We start from the raw sequence: 24,706 nt of genomic DNA, 5'->3' as shown, positions 1-24,706 counted from the left end.
CTTCTGTTACTCCAACAGCCATTACTGCCCCTCTCCCAGAGAAGGAATTAACTCCTTCACACCCAGTGGGTAAAAAAGCAAAGTCAGAGGGGAAGCTGAGTCATGCACCAGCTCTATTGTTAAGGTTCAGACCATTCTAATCACACTAAAATGCGCATGCTGACTCAGATTATCTTGTTCCGCATGGGGATGTGGGGCAGGGTTAGTGGTCCATATAGGAGATTATTTCATGAAGAGGTTCCCGAGAAAAAGTTCTCGCCAAAAGAAGCTGTTTACAAAGTCACTTTTCTGCACAGACCTGGGGCTCAAAGTATGGCTCTAATTGTCCCAGGATTGATCTCAGCCACTTGGCATTTATCTCAGCTAGCACACAGTACCTACTGTCTTTCTGGGGGAGCAATATCGAAAAAGTTAATAACTAAAGAAATTGGAACTTCAGATTAGCATCAGCCAAACTGACAAGTAGAAGAAATAGAAATGCACATGTGAAGCAAGGCTCAGGCTCTGCTAAGAACATTAAGAACGGCCACACTGGGTCCATCTAGTCCTGTCTTCTGACAGTGGCCAATGCCAGGTGCCCCAGAGGGAATGAACAGAACAGGGAATAACCAAGTGATCCATCCCCTGTTGCCCATTCCCAGCTTCTGGCAAACAGAGGCTGGGACACTTCACAGCATCCCTGCCCACCCTGGCTAATGGTCATTGATGGATCTATCCGCCATGAACTTATCTAGTTCTTTTCTGAACCCTGTTATAATCTTGGCCATCACAACATCTCCTGGCAAAGACTTCTACGGGTTGACTGTTCGTTGTGTGAAAAAATACTTCCTTTTGTTTGTGTTAAACCAGTTGCCTATTCATTTCATTTGGTGACCCCTCGTTCTTGTGTTATGAAAAGTAGTAAATAACACTTCCTTATTTACTTTCTCCACACAAGTCATGATTTTATAGACCTCCATCATATCCTCGCTTAGTCGTCTCTTTTCCAAGCTGAAAAGTCCCAGTTTTATTAATCTCTCCTCATAAGGAAGCTGTTCCACACCCCTAATAATTTTTGTTGCCCTTTTCTGTACCTTTTCCAATATATATATATTTTTACATGGGGCAACCACATCTCTACGCAGTATTCAAGATGTGGGTGGACCATAGATTTATATAGAGGCATTTTCTGTCTTATTATGTATCCCTTTCTTAATGATTCCCAACATTCTGTTCGCTTTTTTGACTGCCGCTGTACATTGAATGGATGTTTTCAGAGAACTATCCACAGTGACTCCAGGATCTCTTTCTTGAGTGGTAACAGCTAATTTAGACCCCATCATTTTATATGTACAGTTGGGATTATGTTTTCCAATGTGCATTACTTTGCATTTATAAACATTGAATTTCATCTGCCGTTTTGTTCCCCAGTCACCGTTTTGTGAGATCCCTTTGTAGCTCTTCTTAGTCTGCCTGGGCCTTAACTACCTTGAGTAGTTTTGTATCATCTGCAAATTTTGCCTTCTCACCATTTACCCCCTTTTCCAGATCATTTATGAATATGTTGAATAGGACTGGTCCCAGTACAGATCCCTGGGGGACACCACTAATTACCTCTCTCCATTCTGAGAACTGACCATTTATTCCTACCCTTTGTTTCCTATCTTTTAACCAGTTACCAATCCATGAGAGGACCATCCCTCTTATCCCATGACAGCTTACTTTGCTTAAGAGCCTTTGGTGAGGGACTGTTATGGGGTATACTTGCCCCGCACTTGACAAGAAAGGGTTAAGCCCACACTCTGGGCAGAGGAAGCCACACACCCCTCACTGCTGCTGGGCATGCGCCAACAGTTACTGCAGTATAAAAGGGAGCATCCCAGCTCATTGTAGGTGGACGGCCATAGAGGGAGGATGCACCTCAAAGGCTCTAGCCTGGGAGCAGCTGGAATCCCAGACCACGAGATCCAGAGGTGCCGAGACCCCAGCAGATGCCCAGGTACCTGTGGATGCCCAAGGGGGGCTGCAGCCACCAGGGGCAGTGCAGGCTGAGCAACCCAGAGACCCTGAAGACGTCCAGACCACAGCATCGGGGAAAAAGGTAGGAAGTAGCCCAGGGTAACTTGACAGTGGACCAGTTAGTGAACCAGATCTTGAGTCAGTGTGTTTCGGCCACTTGCCACTGCCAGGGCCCTGGGCTGGGACCCTGTGGGGAGGAAGGGCCCGGGTCCCCCTACCCTGGCCGCCAACCCCTGCCCCCAGGTGATGGCCCACTTCCACGACTCTGACCACTAGGCCGCATAACCGTGTTAAGGAGGTCAGCCATACTGACTGTGGCCATTAGCCCCTCCTGCCCTGACAGTGAAGGCAAGCAGATGAACTTAACCGCAGGGCCTGCGATACCCTTGCCCCACCCCAAAGGAGGACAGAGTGTACTTGTCCTGTGACGGGGACCTTGTCAAAGGTTCTCTGAAAATCTAAGTACACTCTATCCACTGGATCACCCTTGTCCACATGCTTGTCGACCCCCTCAAAGAATTCTAGTAGATTGGTGAGGCGTGATTTCCCTTTACAAAAACCATGTTGACTCTACCCCAACAAATCGTTTACATCTATGCGTCTGATAATTCTGTTCTTTATTATAGTTTCAACCAGTTTGCCTGGTACTGAAGTTAGGCTTACCAGCCTGTAATTGCCGGGATTGCCTCTGGAGCCTTTTTTTAAAAATTGGCATCACGTTAGCTCTCCTCCAGTCATTGGGTACAGAAGCGGATTTAAATTATAGGTTACATACTACAGTTAGTAGTTCTGCAATTTCACATTTGAGTTCCTTCAGAACTCTTGAGTCCCGAGGGGTTCCAGCAATCTGTTCTCACAATAATTGGTTGGCTCAAAGGGACATGCTGTGGCATTTGAACCTAAGCTACACCATACATTTCGGTTTCAGCCTCACCACTGACAGCTTTCTTTCATACTGTGGCAGTTCCTTTGGAAGTTTTGCATTGATAACAATATTTCTGGATTAAGAGAAATATTTTTCAAAGTGCTCTAAGACCAGTATGCAGACTCTGGTCTGGTCTGCACAGAAAAGTTTTCCCAGAAAAACTATTTTGATTGGTTAGGGGTGTGATTTTTCAAATCCCTGACATGACTATGCCAGGAAACGATCTAGCATACACACAGTTATAATGGGGGGAGGGGGAAAAGTCCATTAAAAAAAAATCATGGAAATTAAGTGACCATAGCTTCATGAATGCAGAGTTACGGTTGCCTAGTGCTGCCTCGTGCCCTTCCAGCATGTGGACAGTGGCTACACTTAAACCTCTGAAAACCATGAAATGAAGAGTTAAAGGACATGCCATTCCTGCAATGCAACCTTAACTCTGCCCCCACCCACTAACACGGGAGCTGGCAATCGCCACTAGGAACAGGTCAGCCAGGGTGGTGCAAAGTTAACAAATTACCAAGGGAAGTGGTGGATTCTCCATCTCTTGAATTCTTCAAGTCAAGACTGGATGCCTTTCTGGAAGATACTTTAGTCACACAAAATGTATTCAGTTTAGTACCGCAGCAAGTGGATGAAATTCTCTGGCCTACATTATACAGCAGATCAGACTAGATGACCTAATTGCCCCTTCTGGCTTTAAAAATCTATGAATCTAGAATAGATACGAGGAAAGACTATGAGAATCATCGAACTGGAAGGGACCTCGAGAGGTCATCTAGTCCAGTCCCCTGCACTCATGGCAGGACTAAGTATTATCTAGACCATCCCTGACAGGTGTTTGTCCAACCTGCTCTTAAAAATCCCCAATGATGGAGATTCCACAACCTCCCTGGGCAATTTATTCCAGTGTGTGTGTGTTGTATTCCACAGATTGGAATACCAGCTGTGACGCCGTATGGAATGTGTGGAACACATTGTGATAGTGTTGATACCGGTATTATAAAATTGCAATGAATCTGACCAGATAGGTGGTGCAAGGTATCTGCAAAAATGTTAGAATGTGCCAAGTGTGATGATCTTGTTTATATGTTTGTATCACCTTTGTATTATGAGTTACAGATATGTCTGTATTTCCAAACTTGTGCTGTGTTTCTGAGTGACACCCCCAGACAGATTGGCATCAGTACTGCCTAGCCTGTTCGATAGTCCATCCAGGGTCATCAGCTGTACAATAAACCCATTGAAAGGAACCAGGGAAGACACCTTATGAGCCAGCAAAGCATGTGGTATGCCTGTGGACAGAGAACTTTAAGGCTTTTCCATGCCATGTGCTGTGAAGCTTGTGTTTGGGACAAAGGAAGTACGAGTCACATGGCAAAAGGAATATAAAGGGCAGCTTCATCATCTCCATTTTGTCTTCAATCCCCCTTCCTAACTCTAGAGCAACTTCTCTACAAACTGAAGCATTGAATAAAGGACTGAACAACCCATCCAAGCTGTAGATGCGTTCCCCAGCAAACTCACTGACACTGCTAAGAAACGGATATATGGACTTTGTAGTCTTATGTGTATATAGATTCATAGACTCTAGGACTGGAAGGGACCTCGAGAGGTCATCGAGTCCAGTCCCCTGCCCGCATGGCAGGACCAAATACTGTCTAGACCATCCCTGATAGACATTTATCTAACTTACTCTTAAATATCTCCAGAGATGGAGATTCCACAACCTCCCTAGGCAATTTATTCCAGTGTTAAACCACCCTGACCGTTAGGAACTTTTTCCTAATGTCCAACCTAAGCCTCCCTTGCTGCAGTTTAAGCACATTGCTTCTTGTTCTATCCTTAGAGGTTAAGGTGAACAAGTTTTCTCCCTCCTCCTTATGACACCCTTTTAGATACCTGAAAACTGCTATCATGTCCCCTCTCAGTCTTCTCTTTTCCAAACTAAACAAACCCAATTCTTTCAGCCTTCCTTCATAGGTCATGTTCTCAAGACCTTTAATCATTCTTGTTGCTCTTCTCTGGACCCTCTCCAATTTGTCCACATCTTTCTTGAAATGCGGTGCCCAGAACTGGACACAATACTCCAGCTGAGGCCTAACCAGCGCAGATTGCTTTACCATTTAACAACTCTCTTCTTGTTCTCTCTTTTTTCTTTATGATAAACCTTTAGTTCTAGATACTAAAGGACTGGCTGGCAGAGTGGTAGTTTGTGTAAGATCCAACCTAACATTGTCCTGGCAATGTGACTGGCCCTTTGGGGTTCAGAAGAACATTTTGTATAGTGAGCAGAGCTTTTAAAGTAACTTCTCACTGTACTGGACCTAGGTGCTAATTGGGAGCCAGAGAACTGGAATACAGCAAAGGGGGCTGTGTGATTTGTTTTTGTGGGGGATCAGGAGCAGAGAGTTTGTGACTGGCTGATGAGTCTAACTTCAGTGTTGACCACCGGTTTTGGGAGCATCTGCTCTTTTTGCAGCCTGCCTTGACCGTGGCATTTTCAGTGAGGGCTATGCCAGGCACCCCGGGTCAGACCAGCATTTATCTGCATGCACTCCAGCTATGTGCACTTTGGCAGCTGTAGCTGTAAATGAATGGTGAGGGATTAACTGGAGCAGCTTGGCAGAGCTGTGACTGTGGTATGCAGAGAGGTGCATGTGAACCCTGAGGGACCTAGTCGGCCCCGTTTCAGTGCCGAGTGTTGTAAGTTGTGTCAGTAAATGTATACAAAGGTGTGTTCTTGTCAGCACTCCGGTGGCGTACATGCTAGGGGTCTCCAGGGCTTAGTAAGGGGTAAGTGAAGGCAACGACGCAGAAGGAATCTCAGGGAGAGGGTAAAGGGTGCTAACGTTTTGCAGCCTGAGATGGTTTATGTGTAACAGGCTCAGTGCAGACCAGGCAGCTTCTGTTCACTACATCAGACCTAAACCCACGTTTTGCCTTAGCCAAGAGAAGACGTTAGACTCTGCGCTGTTCTGCTGCTGGGCTCTGTTCCCACAGTGCTCTCTAGCAGGGCAGGGCACAGCGCTGGGGTGCGTGTCACCGGCATCTTGGGGTGATGCTGAAACAGGGCACAGTTGAGTTGCATTGTGGGGGTGACGTGAAACTTAACACTTAATTTCCCATTACAATAACCGAGGGGACGGAATCCTTACCCAGCGAGGTCACAGTCTCATAGTTCTCCTGCATGACGTCTCCGTAGAGGGCTCTCTGAGCGGGGTCCAGCAGAGCCCACTCTTCCCTGGTGAAATACACAGCCACCTCCTCGAAGGTCACCGGCCCCTGAAAGAGCAAGAGCCCCACACTCAGTACCTGCTGCCCCACTCACAGCCCCACTATTCATGGGGCAGCAGGGCCCATCAAGTAGAAGCTCTGGGAGGCTCACAGTCAACAGAGTCCCATCCCCACCCCACACAGAGCAGCCAACAGGCATCAAGGTGAGGGGAGAAAGAGAGAGCCCCTCGTATCCCCTAGAAGACACAGGGGCAAGCGTCTTCACGTTCATCACACACCTGCTAGCCAGAGGCGGATACAGGAGATGGAGCCCCCAGCAGGGCCCAGGGACCACTCGCTGGTGGGAAGACCAACCCGCTTCTCATTGCCAGCAACTGGATGTAAGGGGACAGGACATCACACAAACCTTCTTGAGCGCACCCCCTCAAATGTCATTGCAGCCTCTTATTCAGGCTCCAGCACTGGGAGTCTGGTCAGTTTTCCCAACCAGTCCGGGGATTTATTTCCTGTTCCACAAACCAGGGAATTTCCACCCCCTGCCCTATGGGTCTGTTCCCAGAGTCTAGGCCCCAAGTCCCAACAGGTTTGTCACACCCTGTCTCCCTCCTTTCTCTATCATAGGCACTTCCTTCCCCCTCCCATCTCCAGACCACATTCCCCAGAAGCTCCCACTGCCTATATATTTACGGTTCCTCTCCCTGCAGCAATTACTCAATAATCCCTCCCTGAAGTGGTTTGCCGACAGCCATTTCCATCTGTCGTCTCATGGGAGGGTTTGGAGTAAAATGTGGATATCATGCTGTACTCTTTCATATCAAGAAGGGCAACTGGGGAGATTTCAGAGCAGGCTTCATTTAAATTTCACATCAAAATTGCCCCAGGCTCTTCCCTGCAGAGAGACACTCGAGATTCTGCCACGTTGGGAAAACGCTTGGTCACTTTATTACAGTGCAGACCTGGCCCCGCCCAAGAGGACTAAACCCACCGAGACATTTTTCAATCCTCCCAGTAACAAACTTTCTGAACCAAATAGTAGAACAGAACCAAAGGAGTCATTTTGGGGGGTTCCCCAGACCTGGTCCCCAGGACAACACACACCCCACCAGAGGGAACAGGGAGAGTCAGGAAGTGGCTTTTTCTCTCTTTCTGCTCCTCCCCTTGTTCACAGGAAAGGGAATCTGCCCAGGGATGCTGCAGTCAGCGTGTCTGGGCAGGTCAGAGATCTGGGAATCGCTCTCCCCACTTACTTCTTCCACTGCCCCTTTCAGTCTATCTCCTTTCCCCTCTCCCTGCCCCTCCAGTTTGGACAGTCCCATTCCTGGGTCATTTTCTTCCCCATGGCTGGATCAGCTCCTGCAACTACTACTGAGAGGAGAGATGAGGAATGAGATTATGCAGAATCACTTTGCTGCCCGTTCTCAGCACTTTTCTTGAGGTCTCGGGCTCAGGAGTTGATGTTGGCAGAGCTGCCTCAGGGGGCTTGTTCCAACTGGAGAAATTCCTCACCCTGGCTCAGCACAGAAGAAATTTTAAATAAAGTCACTCTCCAGCACAGACCCCACTGGGAGAGAAGGAGCAGCTCAACTTGGGCTTCCAGATAACAACAGCAGCTCAGCCAGGAAACTCAATCCAAGTCTCCTCAGTAGAGAGAGAGAGAGAGAGAGAGAGTTTGGCTTTTAAAAGACTTTAAATAAAATCAGAACAGAAACAATAGTAAAAAAAAGAAAAAAAATACAAATTCATAAAACAACTCCCCATCCCTAAAACTATTAAGTGCATTTCCAGTAGCCCAACAATGTGATCCAAATTATGTATGAGTAGAATATCTAAATTCCAAATGAAAGCAGAAATCCACTAAAAAACATTAAAAAAGCCCATTGGCACTGCCAGTACCAGATTCTTTACATTGTCTGTTTTTCAAAATAGCTGTCTTTGTTTGACTCAAAGTGACGTTCACAAGGCATATTATGGATCTATTTGTGAACCCATACTTAACAGTAAAAGGAAATACACTATGAGAAAAATCAAGGGCCTGTAACCAAAAGATACACCCATTATTTGTTGTACTTCAGGGTAACCTGGAACAAGGAAGAAACAGATGAAAAACAGTCTCCCCCATGTAACAGGGCACACATGGACACATTCTGAGTCAAATGAGGCACACATTCGAGGCCATACCGCTGTGAAGAATTCTCCATTGGAGATCACCCATACGCTTTCAGGGCCGGCTCTAACATTTTTGCCGCCCCAAGCAAAAAGAAAAAAAAAAAAAAAAAAAAAAAAAAAAAAGAGCGTTGCCCTCCATAGCGCTGCCATAACACACACCCTCAGCACCGCGCCGCCAACCCCCCCCCCCCGGAGCGCTGCACCACCAAACCCCCCCCGCCCAGCCCCCTGCGGAGCGCTGCGCAGCTGAACACCTGGCACCCCGTGGAGCGCTGCTGAACCCCCTTGCTGAGTGTCGTGTCGCCGAAACCCCCCCCGCAGAGTGCCACGCCACCAAACCCCCCGCCAAGCGCCGTGCTGCCGAACCCCCCCGCCGCCACACACACCTCCTGCCAAGCACCGCCAAACACCCCCACTGCCGACCCACGCTGCCGAACCCCCCCGCCGCCACACACACCTCCCGCCAAGCGCCGCACCGCCAAACACCCCCACCGCCGAGCACCGCGCTGCCGAACCTCCCCGCCGCCACCCCCCCCCGCCAAGCCCCGCTGCCGAACCCCCGCGGCGGCACACACACCTCCCGCCGAGCCACCAAACACCCCCACCACCGAGCTGCACTGCCGAACACCCCCCCCGCACGGCGCACCCCACCGCCACCCCCCCCCGCACCGCCACACCCCCCCCGTGGAGCGTCACAAAAACAACCCACCCCACCCCCAGCGCCGCCTGACCGAATAAAAAAATAAAAAATAAAAAAAAAAAACACCCTGAGCTCCCCTCTCCCCCCCCCCCCCCGTGACCCCCAAGATTGGCCGCCCCTTACCAGGAGCCGACCCAAGCACGTACTTGGTCGGCTGGTGCCTGGAGCTGGCCCTGTACGCTTTGCAATCAGAGGATTGCGTACAGATCACCAGGCTGGATAGATGGAGTCTGCCGCCAGACGCGGCCTTCTTCACACTGAACCAGGATAATCAATAAGCATTTGAAAATGCTGAATCTTTACCATAATCATATACAGGTATAATGCTTTGGGGCCTACGCTATTAAAAGTACCTTTGTAAGACTCACTGAAGGTAAGCAAATTGCCATGTCTACCAATGTCCCAAGCCACAGCAGGAGCAATAGGCAAGGAAATAGAAAGGGGAGTGTAATCGGGGATGGCTTGCTCAAAGAGAAACCAGCAAACAGAATGAAAACCAAGTTTCGCAGCAATGGTATCTGCTGAGATCCATGCAAAATTAGAAAAATAAAGCAATTGAACTCTTTTTTTCCCCCACCTCCTGCAATAAATGCCCCCTGAACTTTGCTATCCAACAGGTCCCACAAGCACTATGTTTTTAAAAAATATTTTTCAAGCTGTCCTACAACCCAGCATCATTATTGCCATGAAAGGCTTTTTCAAGTTCTGCAACACCCAACTCTAACTGCTCCATACTCTGGCAAAGGCCCAGGGTTATCTGCTGCATATATATTCACTTTGCCCCCTCCCACCGTCGCCTCAAGGAAGGAAAGACATCCTAGGCAATGCAAAAATACTTACAAGAGTCCCCAAAATGAACAAGGCAAGTGTTAAAATTAGGGTTACCATACGTCTGTTTTTCCCCGGACATGTCCCGTCCGGGGGGAACTGCCAAAAAGCCGAACATGTCCGGGAAAATGCCAGCCGGGCACTTCCCCTCCCGCGGCTGCTCTGCTCCTCCCCTGACTCTTCGGCTCTGTTTAAGAGCTGAGCTGCCCGAGCGCTACGGGCTTTGGGCAGCCCCCGTGCCTCCGGACTCTGCGCCGCCGGAGTCCCGGAGGGGAACGGCTGGGGGCGCAGGGTCCAGAGGCATAGGGGCTGCCCAAAGCCCAAGCGCTACCGGCTTCACGGTTTGCCGGGCAGCCTCCAGACCCTGCGCCCCCGGCTGGGAGCTTCCCCTCCCGGGCTCCAGCTGCGCTGGGGAAGCACCGGCCGGGGGCGCAGGGTCTGGGGGCTGCCCGGCAAACCGTGAAGCCGGTAGCGCTCGGGCAGCCCTTTTCGCGTGGCTGGGAGTGGGAGGGAGGAGGGGGCGGAGTTAGGGCGGGGTCGGGGCGGGAAGGGGCGGAGTTGGGGCGGGGCTGGGGGTGGGAAAGGGGCGGGGCCAGGGCCCCATGGAGGGTCCTCTTTTTTGTTGTTGTTAAATATGGTAACCCTAGTTAAAATGCTAGTATGAGTGACAGTCTCCCACAGAGAGAAGAGAACACAAATGAGACCAAACACAATCTGAAATCCAAGCTGGGACAATGCAACTAGAAAGCAAATGATGAATAAACACACAAAAAATCCCTGCCCAAGTGGGCCCTAGAGAAAGAACTGGCACCAGCACCCAACTCAACCAGCTGGACTGCAGGTTGGAAATGCTGTTGTAACACCAACAGACCCCGGTCATTGTCAGGCAGGATTGAACCTGGGATCTCTGGAGCTTAGTGCATGAGCTAAAAGCCAACTTACCGTTAGTTAAGTCTGTAGAGCAGACTCATTTTATCTCTCTCTCTAAGGCTACATCTACACTATGGGGGGGGGGGTCGATTTAAGATACGCAAATAGCGTAGCTGAATTCGACGTATCGCAGCCGACTTACCCTGCTGTAGGGACGGCGGCAAAATCGACCTCTGCGGCTTCCTGTCGACGGCGCTTACTCCCAGCTCCGCTGGTGGAGTAAGAGCGTCGATTCGGGGATTGATTGTCGCGTCCCGTTGGGACGCGATAAATCGATCCCCGAGAGGTCGATTTCTACCCGCCGATTCAGGCGGGTAGTGTAGACCTAGCCTAAGTGGTCTCTGTGTCACTACATGGGACAAAACACCCCACCCAGGAGGTGTGTGGGTTACACTGTCACACGTCAATCAGGTCAGCAACCTGTAAAAGAGCTGAAAGTCACTGAGCAGACAGTGGATGAGGTTCCAGATTATTTCTATCCAACCTGTCGTTAAGAGTACAATTAACATTGCGCACCTCCCCAAATTAAAATATCACTTGTCAAAAAAAAAAAAAAAATTGCCAAAAGAGAACCCAAGCGCTGGAGGGGGGAGGGAGGGGCAGTACCCTGTAGTTTTCTACAGTAGGAGATTTCACATTAATCAAAAAGAGATGATATTGCTCAAAAGTAGCTTGAACCATCAACAAAAGTCCTGGAACAACTGCCTGCAGAACCAGCCCATCTGCAAAAAGAAAGGCAACCCCCACGCTCCCGGTGGAACCATGACTCAGAAAAACTGCCCCTCTCCAATCGGAAAGCCAAGCTGTGCAAGAGTCTTGCAGAAATGAAATGTCCACTTTCTTCTGAGACCGGCACTGTAGGAGGCACACAATCACAGAGAGTGCTGAGGGGAGGTTTTTGGCAGGGTGTCTCCCTGTTGCAAGCACAGCTGCTCGGGGCAGGGCCGGCTCTAGGCACCAGCTTAACAAGCAGGTGCTTGGGGCGGCCAAGGGAGAGGGGCGGCACCTGCGGCAATTCGGGGGTGGCAGGTCCCTCACTCCCTCTAGGAACGAAGGACCTGCCGCCGCCGATCGCAATCGTGGCTTTTTTTCCCCCCCTGATTGCCGCCGCCGATCGCGGCTTTTTGTTTTTGTTTTTGCTTTTGCTTGGGGCGGCAGAAATGCTGGAGCCGGCCCTGCTCAGGGGGCCTGGGTTGCTGTCAGGTATTACTTTTACCAGTGTGTTCCCTGACTGCACTGGCCAACTAGCCTGCTTCACAGAGCCCTCAGAAACCGGGGTCCCCTCCACCGTCTATGGCCATTTTTTAATATGGGGCTTTCCCCACAAGCCAGAATCCCCAGCGAAGGCCGCGGATTCCCTAGCAACAGTTTCCACCTCCATTTCGCAGTCAGGAGTCCCTGAACCAGTCATGCCATCTTCCCCCATCTTGTAAAGGGCATTACATCCTCAGAGGCCTCTGCAGCCCGTTGGCCCCTCAGTCTCTGCCATAGCCACCTCGCTCTTTACTCAGAGAAACACCCATGTTCCCAGGCCCAGGGCCACAGCTCCCTGGGGCAGCCCGCCTCTTTCTCGGGCACTGATTGACTAAATGTGTCAGACTCCCGCCAGACTCTCACTGGCCACACACACTCCCCAGTCCTATACTTCGGGGACATTTTTGGAACCACTGTTTAAAATCATAAAAAATCTGCCTATGGAAGGAGCAGACGTGCCAAACTCCAGGGTTTACAGTCCCGGGGAATACTCACAAGAGGGCTGGTGATTTCTCCATAGCTTGCCGGGTCTCATGCCATCTGCTCATTCCTTTACAAAGTAGGGACATTAGAGACAGTGACTTTAACAGATGATGTTGAGAGGGCAACAAGGACAAAACCACCCAACCACCTGCTCAACAAGGCAAGGTGTGACAACAAACACTACAACAGCTTTGCTCATGCAGGAGGGATGCAGCACATTTTGATACAGAGTCAGTCTCTGCAACCCGTGTCCACAGGTTAAACCCTCCGACTCCACTACAAAGGGAGGTCTCTGTCCCCTGGGTGGGCCGTGCCAACCCAGAGGGCAGACAACAGCTTGATAATATATAAGGCAGCCTAAAATTAAGTGCACAACAACCATCAAACTAAACACACACAAAACATTTCCTCAACAGAAAGAAACAGAGAGAGAACAGCAAACCCACTCTCAACCTCCCACAATCCTAAGTGAGAGAGAGAGAGACAGACAGACAGACAGACAGGACATAAAAACCACCTCTAGTCACATAAAATCACATTATAAACTATTAACAATGTTATAAAATTACTAGATAGATAGATAGAGAGAGAGACAAAGTTCCTCCTCTACCTTGGTGGGTCCTGCACTTACTGGCGGATTTGCTCGCTTCACAGATTCACCCTGTGGGTCAGGAAACAGTCCAGAGACCTTCCCCTCTGGTAGAAGCTATAGTCCAGGTCAATTCCGCCTGTGTTTGATCAGGAGTTGGGAGGTATGGGGGGAACCCAGGCCCACCCTCTACTCCGGGTTCCAGCCCAGGGCCCTGTGGACTGCAGCTGTCTAGAGTGCCTCCTGGTACAGTTGCACGACACCTACAACTCCCTGGGCTACTTCCCCATGGCCTCCTCCCAACACCTTTATTAGGGTTACCATATTTTGTGCCTCCAAATGGAGGACACTCCACCGGCCCCGCCCACGCCCCCGCCCCAACTCCGCCCCCTCCCCAAAGTCTCCGCCCCCTCCCCTGCTTCCCGCGAACATTTAATTCGCGGGAAGCCTGAAGCAGATAGATACAACACCACGCAACAATGCAGAGTTCTAATGGTTTCTCTAATAATCTGCAGGAGCTTCATCTACTGATTGGAACGAAGGGCAGAGGTGATTACGTTGTGTGCTAGTGTATTATAAGAAGCACATGATCCCTCCTTCTGTATTTCTGTGGTGCAAAAGACATTGTTCAGAGGGATAAATCCAGATATAAAAATCATCATCACATCACACAACTCAATGACAAGGTATTGTCTAATTATGGAAACCACAAAGACACCTGCAAGCTACACATAAAGCGGAATTGCAGCTCTAACAATGGCTCCCAAGATAAGTCCCAAAGAGAATAGGAGAGGAAAATAAACCTTGATTTGCTGAAGAGAAAGGAGACCCGAGCAAATTCAAACAGAAGATTGGAAAATGGGGGACTTCTGGGTAACTAACCAGGAAACAGCCAAAACTACACACTAAAAGGGAAACATAAAACTGAAAATGAGCTAATAAATCTCTAACCCATTAAAAGAAAATACAGTTCTACAGAAAAATACAAAACCTAACATTCTGGAACACAACTGAGTGGAATTTATACCCTAATTGAACATGCACACCTGAATAACCAATACCTACAGTGAGACATGGAGGGAGAAAAGGACAGCTGAAGGGAGAAAGGCAGTTGGAAAATGCCAGGGAAGAATCAAAAAGAAGGACTGAATGAGCAATGACTTAACTATATCTCTTGCCCTTTAACATCTGCATGTCAGATCCTCAGCTGGTTGGTGTAGCTCTGTTGACTCCAGTGGAGTGAGGCCATCTGACCCACGTGGAGGGGCTGGCCCAGGCTCTCCAGGTCAAAGCTGAGGCTCATGGCATGTACAGTTGCAGAGCACGGGGTTTTGCTAGTGTCATCCCTGTTGCGTGGATACACAGAATGACCCATTTCCAGAGACTAATGTGCCACATAGAACAGAACTCAGTATTTGTTCTGTGCAGGCTGCATTCAAGAGAGCGTGTTACTTGGAATATTTAAAAAAGAGAGATCTGAAGGATGTTTGCATCGGGGCAGAAAGCGAGTTTGCTTTCACTTGAGCATTAAATAGTTGGTGGTAGTTATTACAGCTGCTTGGGAAACACCTTTTGTTCCCGTGACGTTTCAATGAAAACCAAGGATTTTTTGTTTTAATTTTTTTCTCCAAACATGGGGTGTGTTTTTGTTTTGTTTTGATGAAAACTAAACAAATATTTCCACTGAAAATATCTATTTTGATGGGGAAAATTGTCAACCCCTCTCCCCACACACACATTTTGAACCAAAACTAGATGTTACATAGTGGTCGTCATGTATCTACTGCAGTAATTCTTTTTCCATACCAGGGCCCTCCAGCCATGGAAGTCCCATGGAACTTCTCAGGTGCTTAAAGCTAAGCATGTGCTTAAGTTCTGATTTGGATCAGAACCCTAGCCAGGATGTACCTAGAAACCCCCTGCCCCCTATTCATCAGTATGGGAAGGGCAGGGTGATCCTGACACTTGCTTGCAACCCTCATGAGGTCTTGTGTCTCACCAGATATTTCTGTTCTTGGTTATCTGGGTTGCGCTCTCCACATACTCTGAATGCATACACACATCTTCGTGTGCATGTCAACTATCCATGCTGTACACACATCCTCAGTTAGGATTTGTAGCCACGTGCCTGTGATTTTAAACCTACAAAGTCTAACAGTAATGTGTTGGAGACAATATTGAACACAGGCTGGAGGCTTGCTCGAGCAGTAGCACCTGCCAGAGAAGCTATGACATGACGTAAGATTTGGGATGTTACCTCTGCCCATAGAGACCTGACAGCATAACTAATCTCATGGGGGAATTGCTGGCTGGTGTATTCCCAGACCTTCCTCTCTCAAATGATCCATACAGATGCCAGAGAGAGAGAAAGTCCCTACCTGGCAGAAAAGTGCTTCAATGGAAAATAAAATAAAATTCATGCATTCATGGTGAAGGGGAAAGGAAAAAGCAAACACTATTATTATCACGAATGCCATTGAAACACACTGGGCAGCCTTTACATGAACAACAAAAGCCAGGCGAGCAGCACAGGCCGTCTGGAGCTCCCTGTGGGAATTTGATAAAGTTCTTCAAGTTGCATTGGACATTTTCTTGACTCATTTCAGTGCAGAGTTCGGAGATGCACTGTTTCCAGGTTGGACACTGCTTGTCACTTCAGCTCTGTGCCAACATGTTACCCTTCTGGCTTCAAATCTTTAATTTCCTTCCTGATGCCAGGTTTTTACACTGAAGTTGTGGGAGCCTGGACACCCAGCACCATGGGGGCTCAGCACAGATGTGGCCAACTGCCACTGCCCTTGTGTCACCCCCGCGGCCCCGGCCCGGCCCCCCGGACCGGCGCGCCCCCGCGGCTCCGCGGCCCGGCGCACCCCGCGGCCCCGGCGCACCCCCCGGCCCCGCGCACCCCCGCGGCTCCCCGGCCCCGGCCCGGCTCCGCGGCCTGGCGCATCCCCGCGGCCCGGCGCACCCCCGCGGCTCCGCGGACCCCCCAGCGGCCCGGCCCGGCGCACCCCCCGGCCCCGCGGCCCCGGACCAGCGCACCCCCTGGCCCCGGACCGGCCCCCCGGCCCGGCGCACCCCCCGCGGCTCCGCGGCCCGGCGCACCCCCGGTCCCGGACCGGCCCCCCGGCCCGGCGCACCCCCGCGGCTCCCGGCCCGGCGCACCCCCGCGGCTCCGCGACCCCGGACCGGCGCACCCCCCGGCCCCGCGACCCCGGACCGGCTGCCAGCCCGGCGCACCCCCGCGGCTCCGCGGACCCCCCAGCGGCCCGGCCCGGCGCACCCCCGCGGCTCCGCGGACCCGGACCGGCTCCCGGCCCGGCGCACCCCCGCGGCTCCGCGACCCCGGACCGGCGCACCCCCCGGCCCCGGACCGGCGCACCCCCGCGGCTCCGCGACCCCGGACCGGCGCACCCCCCCGGCCCCGCGCACTCCCGCGGCTCCGCGGACCCCCCAGCGGCCCTGCCCGGCGCACCCCCCGGCCCCGCGGCCCCGCGGCCCCGGCCCGGCTCCCGGACCGGCGCACCCCCGCGGCTCCGCGGCCCGGCGCACCCGCGGCCCCGGACCGGCCCCCCGGCCCGGCGCACCCCCGCGGCTCCGCGACCCCGGACCGGCGCACCCCCCGGCCCGGCTCCCGGCCCGGCGCACCCCCGCGGCTCCGCGGACCCCCCAGCGGGCCGGCCCGGCGCACCCCCCAGCGGTCCGGCCCCGCGGGCCCGGCTCCCGGCACCGCGCCCCCTGCTCCCCGCCGGGCCCCGCGCCCAGCCCGGCCCGGCACTGCGACCCCGGCCCGGCCCCGCACCAGCCCCGGCCGAGCCCTCCCTCCCTCCCGATTTTCCCGGACATGCCCGGCTTTTGGGGATTTCCCCCCGGACGGGGATTTAAGCCCCCAAAAGCCGGACATGTCCGGGAAAATCCGGACGTATGGTAACCCTACCTTTATCCTTACCACAGAACCTTCCTCCTGATGTCTGATAACGCTTGTACTTCTCAGTCCTCCAGCAGTACGCCTTCTCACGCTCAGCTTCTTGCACACCTCTTGCTCCCAGTTCCTCACACACACTTCCTCTCCTCTGGCTCCCGGAGTGAGTCCTTTTATAGCATCAGAGGGGCCTTAATTGGAGTCAGGTGGTCTATTAGCCTGGAGCAGCCCCTGCTCTGGTCACTCAGGGAACAGAAAACTACTTATCCAGTGGCCAGTATATCTCCCTTCTGCTACTCTGCTGTTCCCAACTAGTCTGGGTCTATCACAATATATATATATATATATATATATTTATATATATATATATATATATATATACACACACACACACACTATATATATATATATATATATATACACACAAAATATATGAATAAAATAAGGTAAAACATCTTAAGAGAAAATTAAGCATGGATCATTAAAGCATCACCACCAATTTCACTCCAAATATCGTTAACACACCAAGTCAACAGAAAATGGTCCAGACTGCAAGTCTGTTTCCAAAAGGTGTAAACAATCTGCAGCCAGGCCAGCTTCAGGGCCTGCAACGGCCCCAGCACAGCACAGCACAGCACAGCACAGCACGCCCCCCTACCCCGGCCACTCTGTTCTGTTGAGATTTCAAAATGGCCAGTTTCGCACGACCCTGCCAAAAGTTAGCCATGGATTAAACCTGTCAAATGCGAGCACTGTATCCTATTCTGAGAACAAACAGGGGCTTGAAGAAAACCAGTCCCAAACCACTGAAGGCTGGGGGAGGTGGGCTGAGGGAGGAACCAATTGGGGAAATGTAGAAAAAACGGAAACACTGAAAGCTGAACCGAAAGGGCACTGCACAGACATCACAGGGGTAGGCGCTATGCGGAACTCTCCACTACAAGTCACCAGAGCACCTAGGAAGGAGGTTTATACAGCTGGGGACACACCGTCGCCGAGCCATCCTCTAGGCTGAACCAGGGAAATCAGACTGGGTGCCTAATGCACATACGCTACAGAGCTGCTTCTTGATCGTGGTTGCAAAAGGAACGTTTACCAAATCCTTCCAGGACAACAACCTTCCTGGTGGCCCAAGGATCTGGTTCATAGAAGAGGAGAGAATTAGTGAAGGTAACACGGGGTTTTCCCCAAGAAGAACAGTCCCAGCAGAAACTTTTTGCAAATAATGAGCAGCTTGCTGAGGACCTGCCACATGGAATTCAGTGAGGACCTTGTACAAAGAAGTGCTCAGGCGTGAGCAGCAAGAGTGGTCGCTGAGTTCCAGCTTGACCAACTAGGAACAATCAGGTGGGACAACCAGCGGCAGCTCCAGGCACCAGCGCTCCAAGCGCGTGCCTGGGGCAGCAAGCTGCAGAGGGCGCCCTGCCGGTCCCTGCGAGGGCGGCAGTCAAGCAGCCTTCGGTGGCACCCCTGTGGGAGGTCCGCCGGTGCCACGGATTCGGCGGCAATTTGGCAGCGGGTACGCCGAAGCCGCAGGATCGGCGGACCTCCTGCAGGCATGCCGCCGAAGGCTGCCTGCCTGCCGTGCTTGGGGCAGCAAAAAAGCTAGAGCCGCCCCTGGGGACAACTTGGTCAAGTGGGCCAGGGGAAAGATGGAAAACAGGATTCTGAAGGAGAGAGTTTGAGCAGGAAAAAGTGGGTTAAAGAACAGCAGCTCTTCCAAGAGCCGTAAACTGGAAAACGCCTGGTTCTGCCGTGCACCTGGCAGAAGTCGCCAGGCATTAAAAGACCATTAAAGACTGGAGGTGAATCTAGACTCTGTAGTCAACCAGGTGCTAACAAAAATAGGTGAGAGTCAAAGTTCATCCCCCCACAGCACAATGGAGAAGAGAGAGGACAAGGGGCTTCCAGACCAGAGGCACCATCCTGATGACCCAATCCACGAGTCTTTGGCCCCGTTCATAGAATCATAGAAGATCAGGGTTGGAAGGGACCTCAGGAGGTATATAGTCCAACCCCCTGCTCAAAGCAGGACCAATATAATAAATGGAGATATCCCATCTTATAGAACTGGAAGGGACCCTGAAAGGTCATTGAGTCCAGCCCCCTGCCTTCACTAGCAGGACCAACTACTGATTTTTGCCCCAGATCCCTAAAGTAGCCTCCTCAAGGATTGAACTCACAACCCTATATTTAGCAGGCCAATGCTCAAACCACTGAGCTATCCCTCTCCCCCAACTAAAGGGCCAATCCCCAACTAAATGGCAGAAACACCAAAGCAAGGTGCAACCCATGGGAACAATTCAAAACAAGTTGTTAAAATATGCCCCTGAATCCAGTCCAAAAGGCCCAGGGGAGGGTCCAGATTCAGTAGCCAGTGCTACAAGATTGTTGGCAATCAAAACCTGTCCCTGAAAAGAGGTTACAGGAAGCAGCCTTGCACCTTCTCTTCAGCCTCCTCCCAGTTCCTTAACATAACTGTTCAGATCCAAAATAGACCCCCGGACACCTTCTCCCCAGAGGTGCCCCACTGCAATTGTAGGGTCAATAAAGGGGAAATGTTACACTACCGAGAGCCCAGTAAAATAGAAGTGTCTTTGCCCGGTTAATGCAGACACAAGACGCCTGTTCGTACACTTGTAAACCAGTGCAAAGTGCCGGCAGGCCCGCGTCAGATGTGGGGAACACAGACATGTCATCAGCACAGGCTGACAGAAAAACTGGGAAAGCAGCTGGCCCCCCAGCACAGAAAGGCCAGTCAGACTGCTTCCAAGGAGGTGCAGGAACTCAGAAACTAGAACATCCCAGACCGAGGAAACTCTTGACAAATGCTTCGGGATGCTGGGAAGCAGCAGCTCAGAGCCCCTTTGATCTTTCAGACACTAAAAATGTTACGGTGCAATAAAGAAATACACCACTACCTCGATATAACACGACCCGATATAACACGAATTCGGATATAACGCGGTAAAGCAGCGCTCCGGGGGGGCGGGGCTGCGCACTCCGGCGGATCAAAGCAAGTTCAATAGAACGCGGTTTCACTTATAACGCGGTGAGATTTTTTGGCTCCCGAGGACAGCGTTATAGCGAGGTAGAGGTGTATATGAGGACAGCGCTGGCCCAATCCCAAAGTCTGTAATGTTTTTAGACCATAACTCTGAGTAACTCTATCCAAGGCCTTCTCCTGGCCCATAGAAACAAGCCCCACTGCCAGATTACCAAATTTGCTAACAGTAAAACATCACAAATTAAGAATAAATGATCCAAACTACCATGGTTAGGAATACAATACGTTTGTCATAGAGTCCAGACAGTCCTTCAGCTGTTTGGCTAAGGCCCTGAATAAAATCTTATAATTGGAGCAGAGAGGGGAAATAGATCTCCGATCCATAAATCACAGAGGTCCCCCTTTTTGAGAAGCACAGTGATCGCTGCCCGGTGGCAGCACCTGGATATACACCTCTACCCCGATATAACGTGACCCGATATAACACGAATATGGATATAACGCGGTAAAGCAGCACTCTGGGGGCGCGGTGGGACTGCACGCTCCGGCGGATCAAAGCAAGTTTGATATAATGCGGTTTCACCTATAACGCGGTAAGATTTTTTGGCTCCCGAGGACAGCGTTATATCGGTGTAGAGGTGTACTTCAGCACCCCTGAAGGCACTGTTGCAGCTCTCCGGGCAGACAGGATAACCCCTGTCATTACCAGCATGTCACAGGCTTTGGGGACATACAGAGAACTGTAAAAGGAAACAGCTGCTTTCTGGATCTCAGCAGGGTCAGTCATCAGACGACCACCCGCTAGCTAGAAACAAGAAATCTGCTGATGGTCCGTAGTCTTTTTCTCCATCCCCACCCCCACAAGACAGCTTGGAGAAGCACCAACGTCAAGCAGGTGGATAAAACAGGTCCAAAACAGGACCACCGGCTCCTTCTCTTCCAACAAGCACCTCAGGCATCAATACTTCTCCGTTAGAGTTTGGGGAATCTGCACTGGCTCCCCATATCAGGCTTGGCCACGAAGGCCCAAGATATCCCATTCCAGGGTGCTCATGGCCTGAGGTGAGGACTGCGCAGCAGCCTGGGTGTACAGCTGGATCTGGAGTTTCCGGACAGCTCACCACTAACGCTCCCAAACCACGATGGATAGTGGGGTGAAATCTGAGCCCTTCAATATTTGGGTATTAAAGCACCAGTAGGAAGCCCAGGCAGGAAGAGGGAGATACACTGGGAGAGTCCCAGTGATGATCAGACAAAGGAGTGAGGGACATGGAAGATGATGATTTAGCTGGCTGGGATGATTTAGTTGGGGTTGGTCCTGCTTTGAGCAGAGGGTTGGACTAGATACCTCCTGAGGTCTCTTCCAACCCTGATATTCTCTGATTCTATGAAGAGCGAACAGGTAAGGCTGTCATGAACTGGTAATGACAGAAACCCCCTTTGGTGAGGTTTGAAGAACTGACTCCTGCCAGGCAATTGGTGGAGTGTGGTGGGGGAGAGGAGGTATCTTTGGTAAGCTTTTAGCATAGGAGTTCTCAAACTGGGGGTCGTGAGGTTATTACATGGGGGGGTCACGAGCTGTCAGCCTCCACCCCAAACCCCGCTTTGCCTCCAGCATTTATAACGGTGTTAAATATATATATTTAAAAAGTGTTTTTAATGTATAAGGGGGGTCGCACTCAGAGGCTTGGTATGTGAAAGGTGCCACCAGTACAAAAGTCTGAGAACCCCTGTTTTAGCAGGTGTGGATGTTTTTTTATTTATCTTTAAATATGTTCTCTTGTAATGTTCTCACCTTAAGAATAAGCGTTTGCTCAGAAAGCTTTGGTGGCAGGCTATCATTCTGTGCAGAGCAGCTGGAGAAAAAGCCCGGTACAGACGCTGGCCTGTTCAGGCAGTCTGGCTTGTTGGGAATATCGCAGTGTAGGCAGGGAGCTGTGCGGCCAGGAAACACCCCGGTCAGGAGGCAGAAAGCAGCGGGTCTCTGCCCAAGCGAGGTGACTGCGAGAAGCCACAAGCCTAAGCATGGGCCCTTGCTGGCTCAAGGAGGGGGAACACGGGGCAGTTCCCTGAGCTGTGACGGAGATTTGATAACAGAACCTGCACCCCCTGCCAGCCATTCACATAGGGTTACCATACATCCGGATTTTCCCGGACATGTCCGGCTTTTGGGGGCTCAAATCCCCGTCTGGGGGGAAATCCCCAAAAGCCGGGCATGTCCGGGAAAATTGGGAGGGAGGGAGGGAGGGCTCGCTCGGCCGGGGCCTCTTTGGCCGGGGCCGGTGCGGGGCTGGGGGCATGGTGCCGGGCCGGGAGCCGGGCCGGGCGCGCGGTGCTGGGCCGGGGTCGCAGTGCTGGGCCGGGCTGGGCGTGGGGCCGGGAGCCGGTCCGGGGTGGCGGGGCCGGGGGGCCGGGGCCGGGAGCCGGTCCGGGGTGGCGGGGCCGGGCCTGCGGGGCCGGGAGCCGGTCCGGGGTGGCGGGGCCGGGGTGGCAGGGCCGGGAGCCGGTCCGGGGTGGCGGGGCCGGGCCCGCGGGGCCGGGAGCCGGTCCGGGGTGGTGGGGCCGGGCCCGCGGGGCCGGGAGCCGGTCCGGGCCCGCGGGGCCGGGAGCCGGTCCGGGCCCGCGGGGCCGGGAGCCGGTCCGGGCCCGCGGGGCCGGGAGCCGGTCCGGGCCCGCGGGGCCGGGAGCCGGTCCGGGCCCGCGGGGTCGCGAGCCGGTCCGGGGTCGCGGGGCCGGGGTCGCGGGGCCGGGAGCCGCGGGGCCGGGGTCGCGGGGCCGGGAGCCGCGGGGCCGGGGTCGCGGGGCCGGGAGCCGCGGGGCCGGGAGCCGCGGGGCCGGGGTCGCGGGGCCGGGAGCCGCGGGGCCGGGGTCGCCGGGCCGGGGTCGCCGGGCCTGGGTCGCGGGGCCGGGCCGCCGGGGGGTGCGCCAGGCCGCCGGGGGCCGGCAGTGGTTGGCTGGCCGGGGGTGGTCGGCTGGGGGCCGGGGCCGGCACCCCAGGGCCTGAGCCGACCCAGGCTGGAGCCGCCGGGGGGGCAGCCTGGGCCGCGCCTCCTCCCCCCACACTCCCCCTTACCTGCTTCAGGCTTCCCGCGAATTAAATGTTCGCGGGAAGCAGGGGAGGGGGCGGAGACTTTGGGGAGGGGGGCGGAGTTGGGGCGTGGGCGTGGGCGGGGCTGGGGCGGGGCCCCGTGGAGTGTCCTCCATTTGGAGGCACAAAATATGGTAACCCTAATTCACACAGGCGGAGGGAGCCCTGGGTGATGCTTTCACAGGAGAATGGAGGGCACGGAGGAGCCACAATAGTTACAAAATTTCCATGCCTTGTCACTGGCCAATAATGGCCACTGATCCACCCCAGAGGTGGCTGCATCTCAGTGCTGGAGGAAGGAACTCCTCAAAGGGACGATTTGTCATGGGGTTTGGGGATAGTCTGGTCAGAGTCACTGAGCCATGGTCATAGGGTTTAAGGCCAGAAGGGACAACCTGATCTTCTGGCCTCAGCGCCTGTAAATCAGAGGCCACCAGCACCACACACTAAACCCAACAACTGACCTGAGACCAAAGTCTCACAGCCCACAGGAGCCTGAACTATTCTGTGCTACGGGAAGAGGAGTGGAGGGACCCAGGTGCACCAGTGCCCCAGGCCCCAAGCAATGGCAGGGAAATGATTCAGTGAGATACACCCAGATAATCCTGGGAAGTGACCCTGCACCCCACGCTCTAGGGGAAGGGGGGAAAATACCCAAGGCCACTGCCAATCTGACCTAGGCCGACTCCACTATGGTGATCAATTAAGACCGTGGGCACGTGAGCAAGAACCAGCCAGCCAAACACCTGGGAGAGGGAATGTTCGGTGTGGACGCAGAGCCCTGGCCCCCGCCCAGTGTCTTGTCTCCAGCCGTGGCCATCTCTGAGGGTACATCTTCACACGGCGGGTAGCAATCGATTTATCCAGGATCGATATATCGCGTCTCGTTAAGACGCGATATATCGATCCCCGAATGCGCTCACCGTCGACTCTGGAACTCCACCAGAGCGAATGGCAGTAGCGCGGTCGATGGGGGAGCCGTGGCCATCGGTCCCGCGCCGTGTGGACTGCAGGTAATTCAATTTAAGATACTTCGACTTCGGCTACGCTAGTTGCATAGCTGAAGTTGCGTATCGTAGATCGATCCCCACCCCCAGTGTAGACCAGCCCTGAGGCTTCAGAGGAAGGAGACGAAAATAAATAAATAAATAAATAAATAAATAAAAACCCAGAATACGTGGGGTGAGGGAATCCCATCCTGACCCCAGCAGGGGGCTGGCTGAAGCTCTGAAGCGTTAGCTTTTAGGAACATAAGACATAAAGTGGAACCCAAGGCTGCTCAGTCCAACCGCCACTATCACAAGCAATGCCGTCATACGATCCCGCTCATAAATAGTTGAAGGTGGGAGAGGACAAATTTAAGTTGTTTGCCCCCATGGGGAGTGACCCCCTCATCCTGCCCCATCTGGGGAAAAGGAAAGGGTCCAGCCTACCGTCCGGTTAGCAGGTGGGAGACAAATATGGGGAAGCCTCTGGCTTTGATGTCTACTAAATATGGGACATGTCACTTTCATCAGCCAACCTTTTAATGGAGATAAATGGGGACACAAACGATTCTCAAATGAGAGGGGAAAGTTGA

General features: G+C 52.6%; 2 protein-coding genes across 3 annotated transcripts in view; one reads left to right on the top strand and one right to left on the bottom strand.

Annotated features, from left to right (window-relative positions):
- Window positions 1-24,706, top strand: part of LOC135976036 (nascent polypeptide-associated complex subunit alpha, muscle-specific form-like) — a 1,165,876-nt gene that overhangs the window by 982,728 nt on the left and 158,442 nt on the right. The gene's annotated exons all lie outside the window — the stretch shown is intronic.
- LOC101945171 (zinc finger protein 420-like) overlaps window positions 1-24,706 on the bottom strand; it is a 124,774-nt gene that overhangs the window by 10,599 nt on the left and 89,469 nt on the right. The window contains exons 3-4 of one of the 2 annotated variants that reach the window (XM_065569661.1): window positions 6,082-6,208; window positions 3,444-3,512 (exon numbers count right to left, since the gene is read on the bottom strand). In XM_065569661.1, the coding sequence (XP_065425733.1) occupies window positions 3,444-3,512; window positions 6,082-6,208 (196 nt within the window). The remainder of the gene's footprint in view (window positions 1-3,443; window positions 3,513-6,081; window positions 6,209-24,706) is intronic. The other variant, XM_065569662.1, reaches the window with a different exon arrangement.

The sequence above is a fragment of the Chrysemys picta genome, chromosome 16 (assembly GCF_011386835.1).
Source record: "Chrysemys picta bellii isolate R12L10 chromosome 16, ASM1138683v2, whole genome shotgun sequence".
NCBI lineage: Eukaryota > Metazoa > Chordata > Testudines > Emydidae > Chrysemys > Chrysemys picta.
This window is presented reverse-complemented; position numbering and strand designations above follow the sequence as displayed.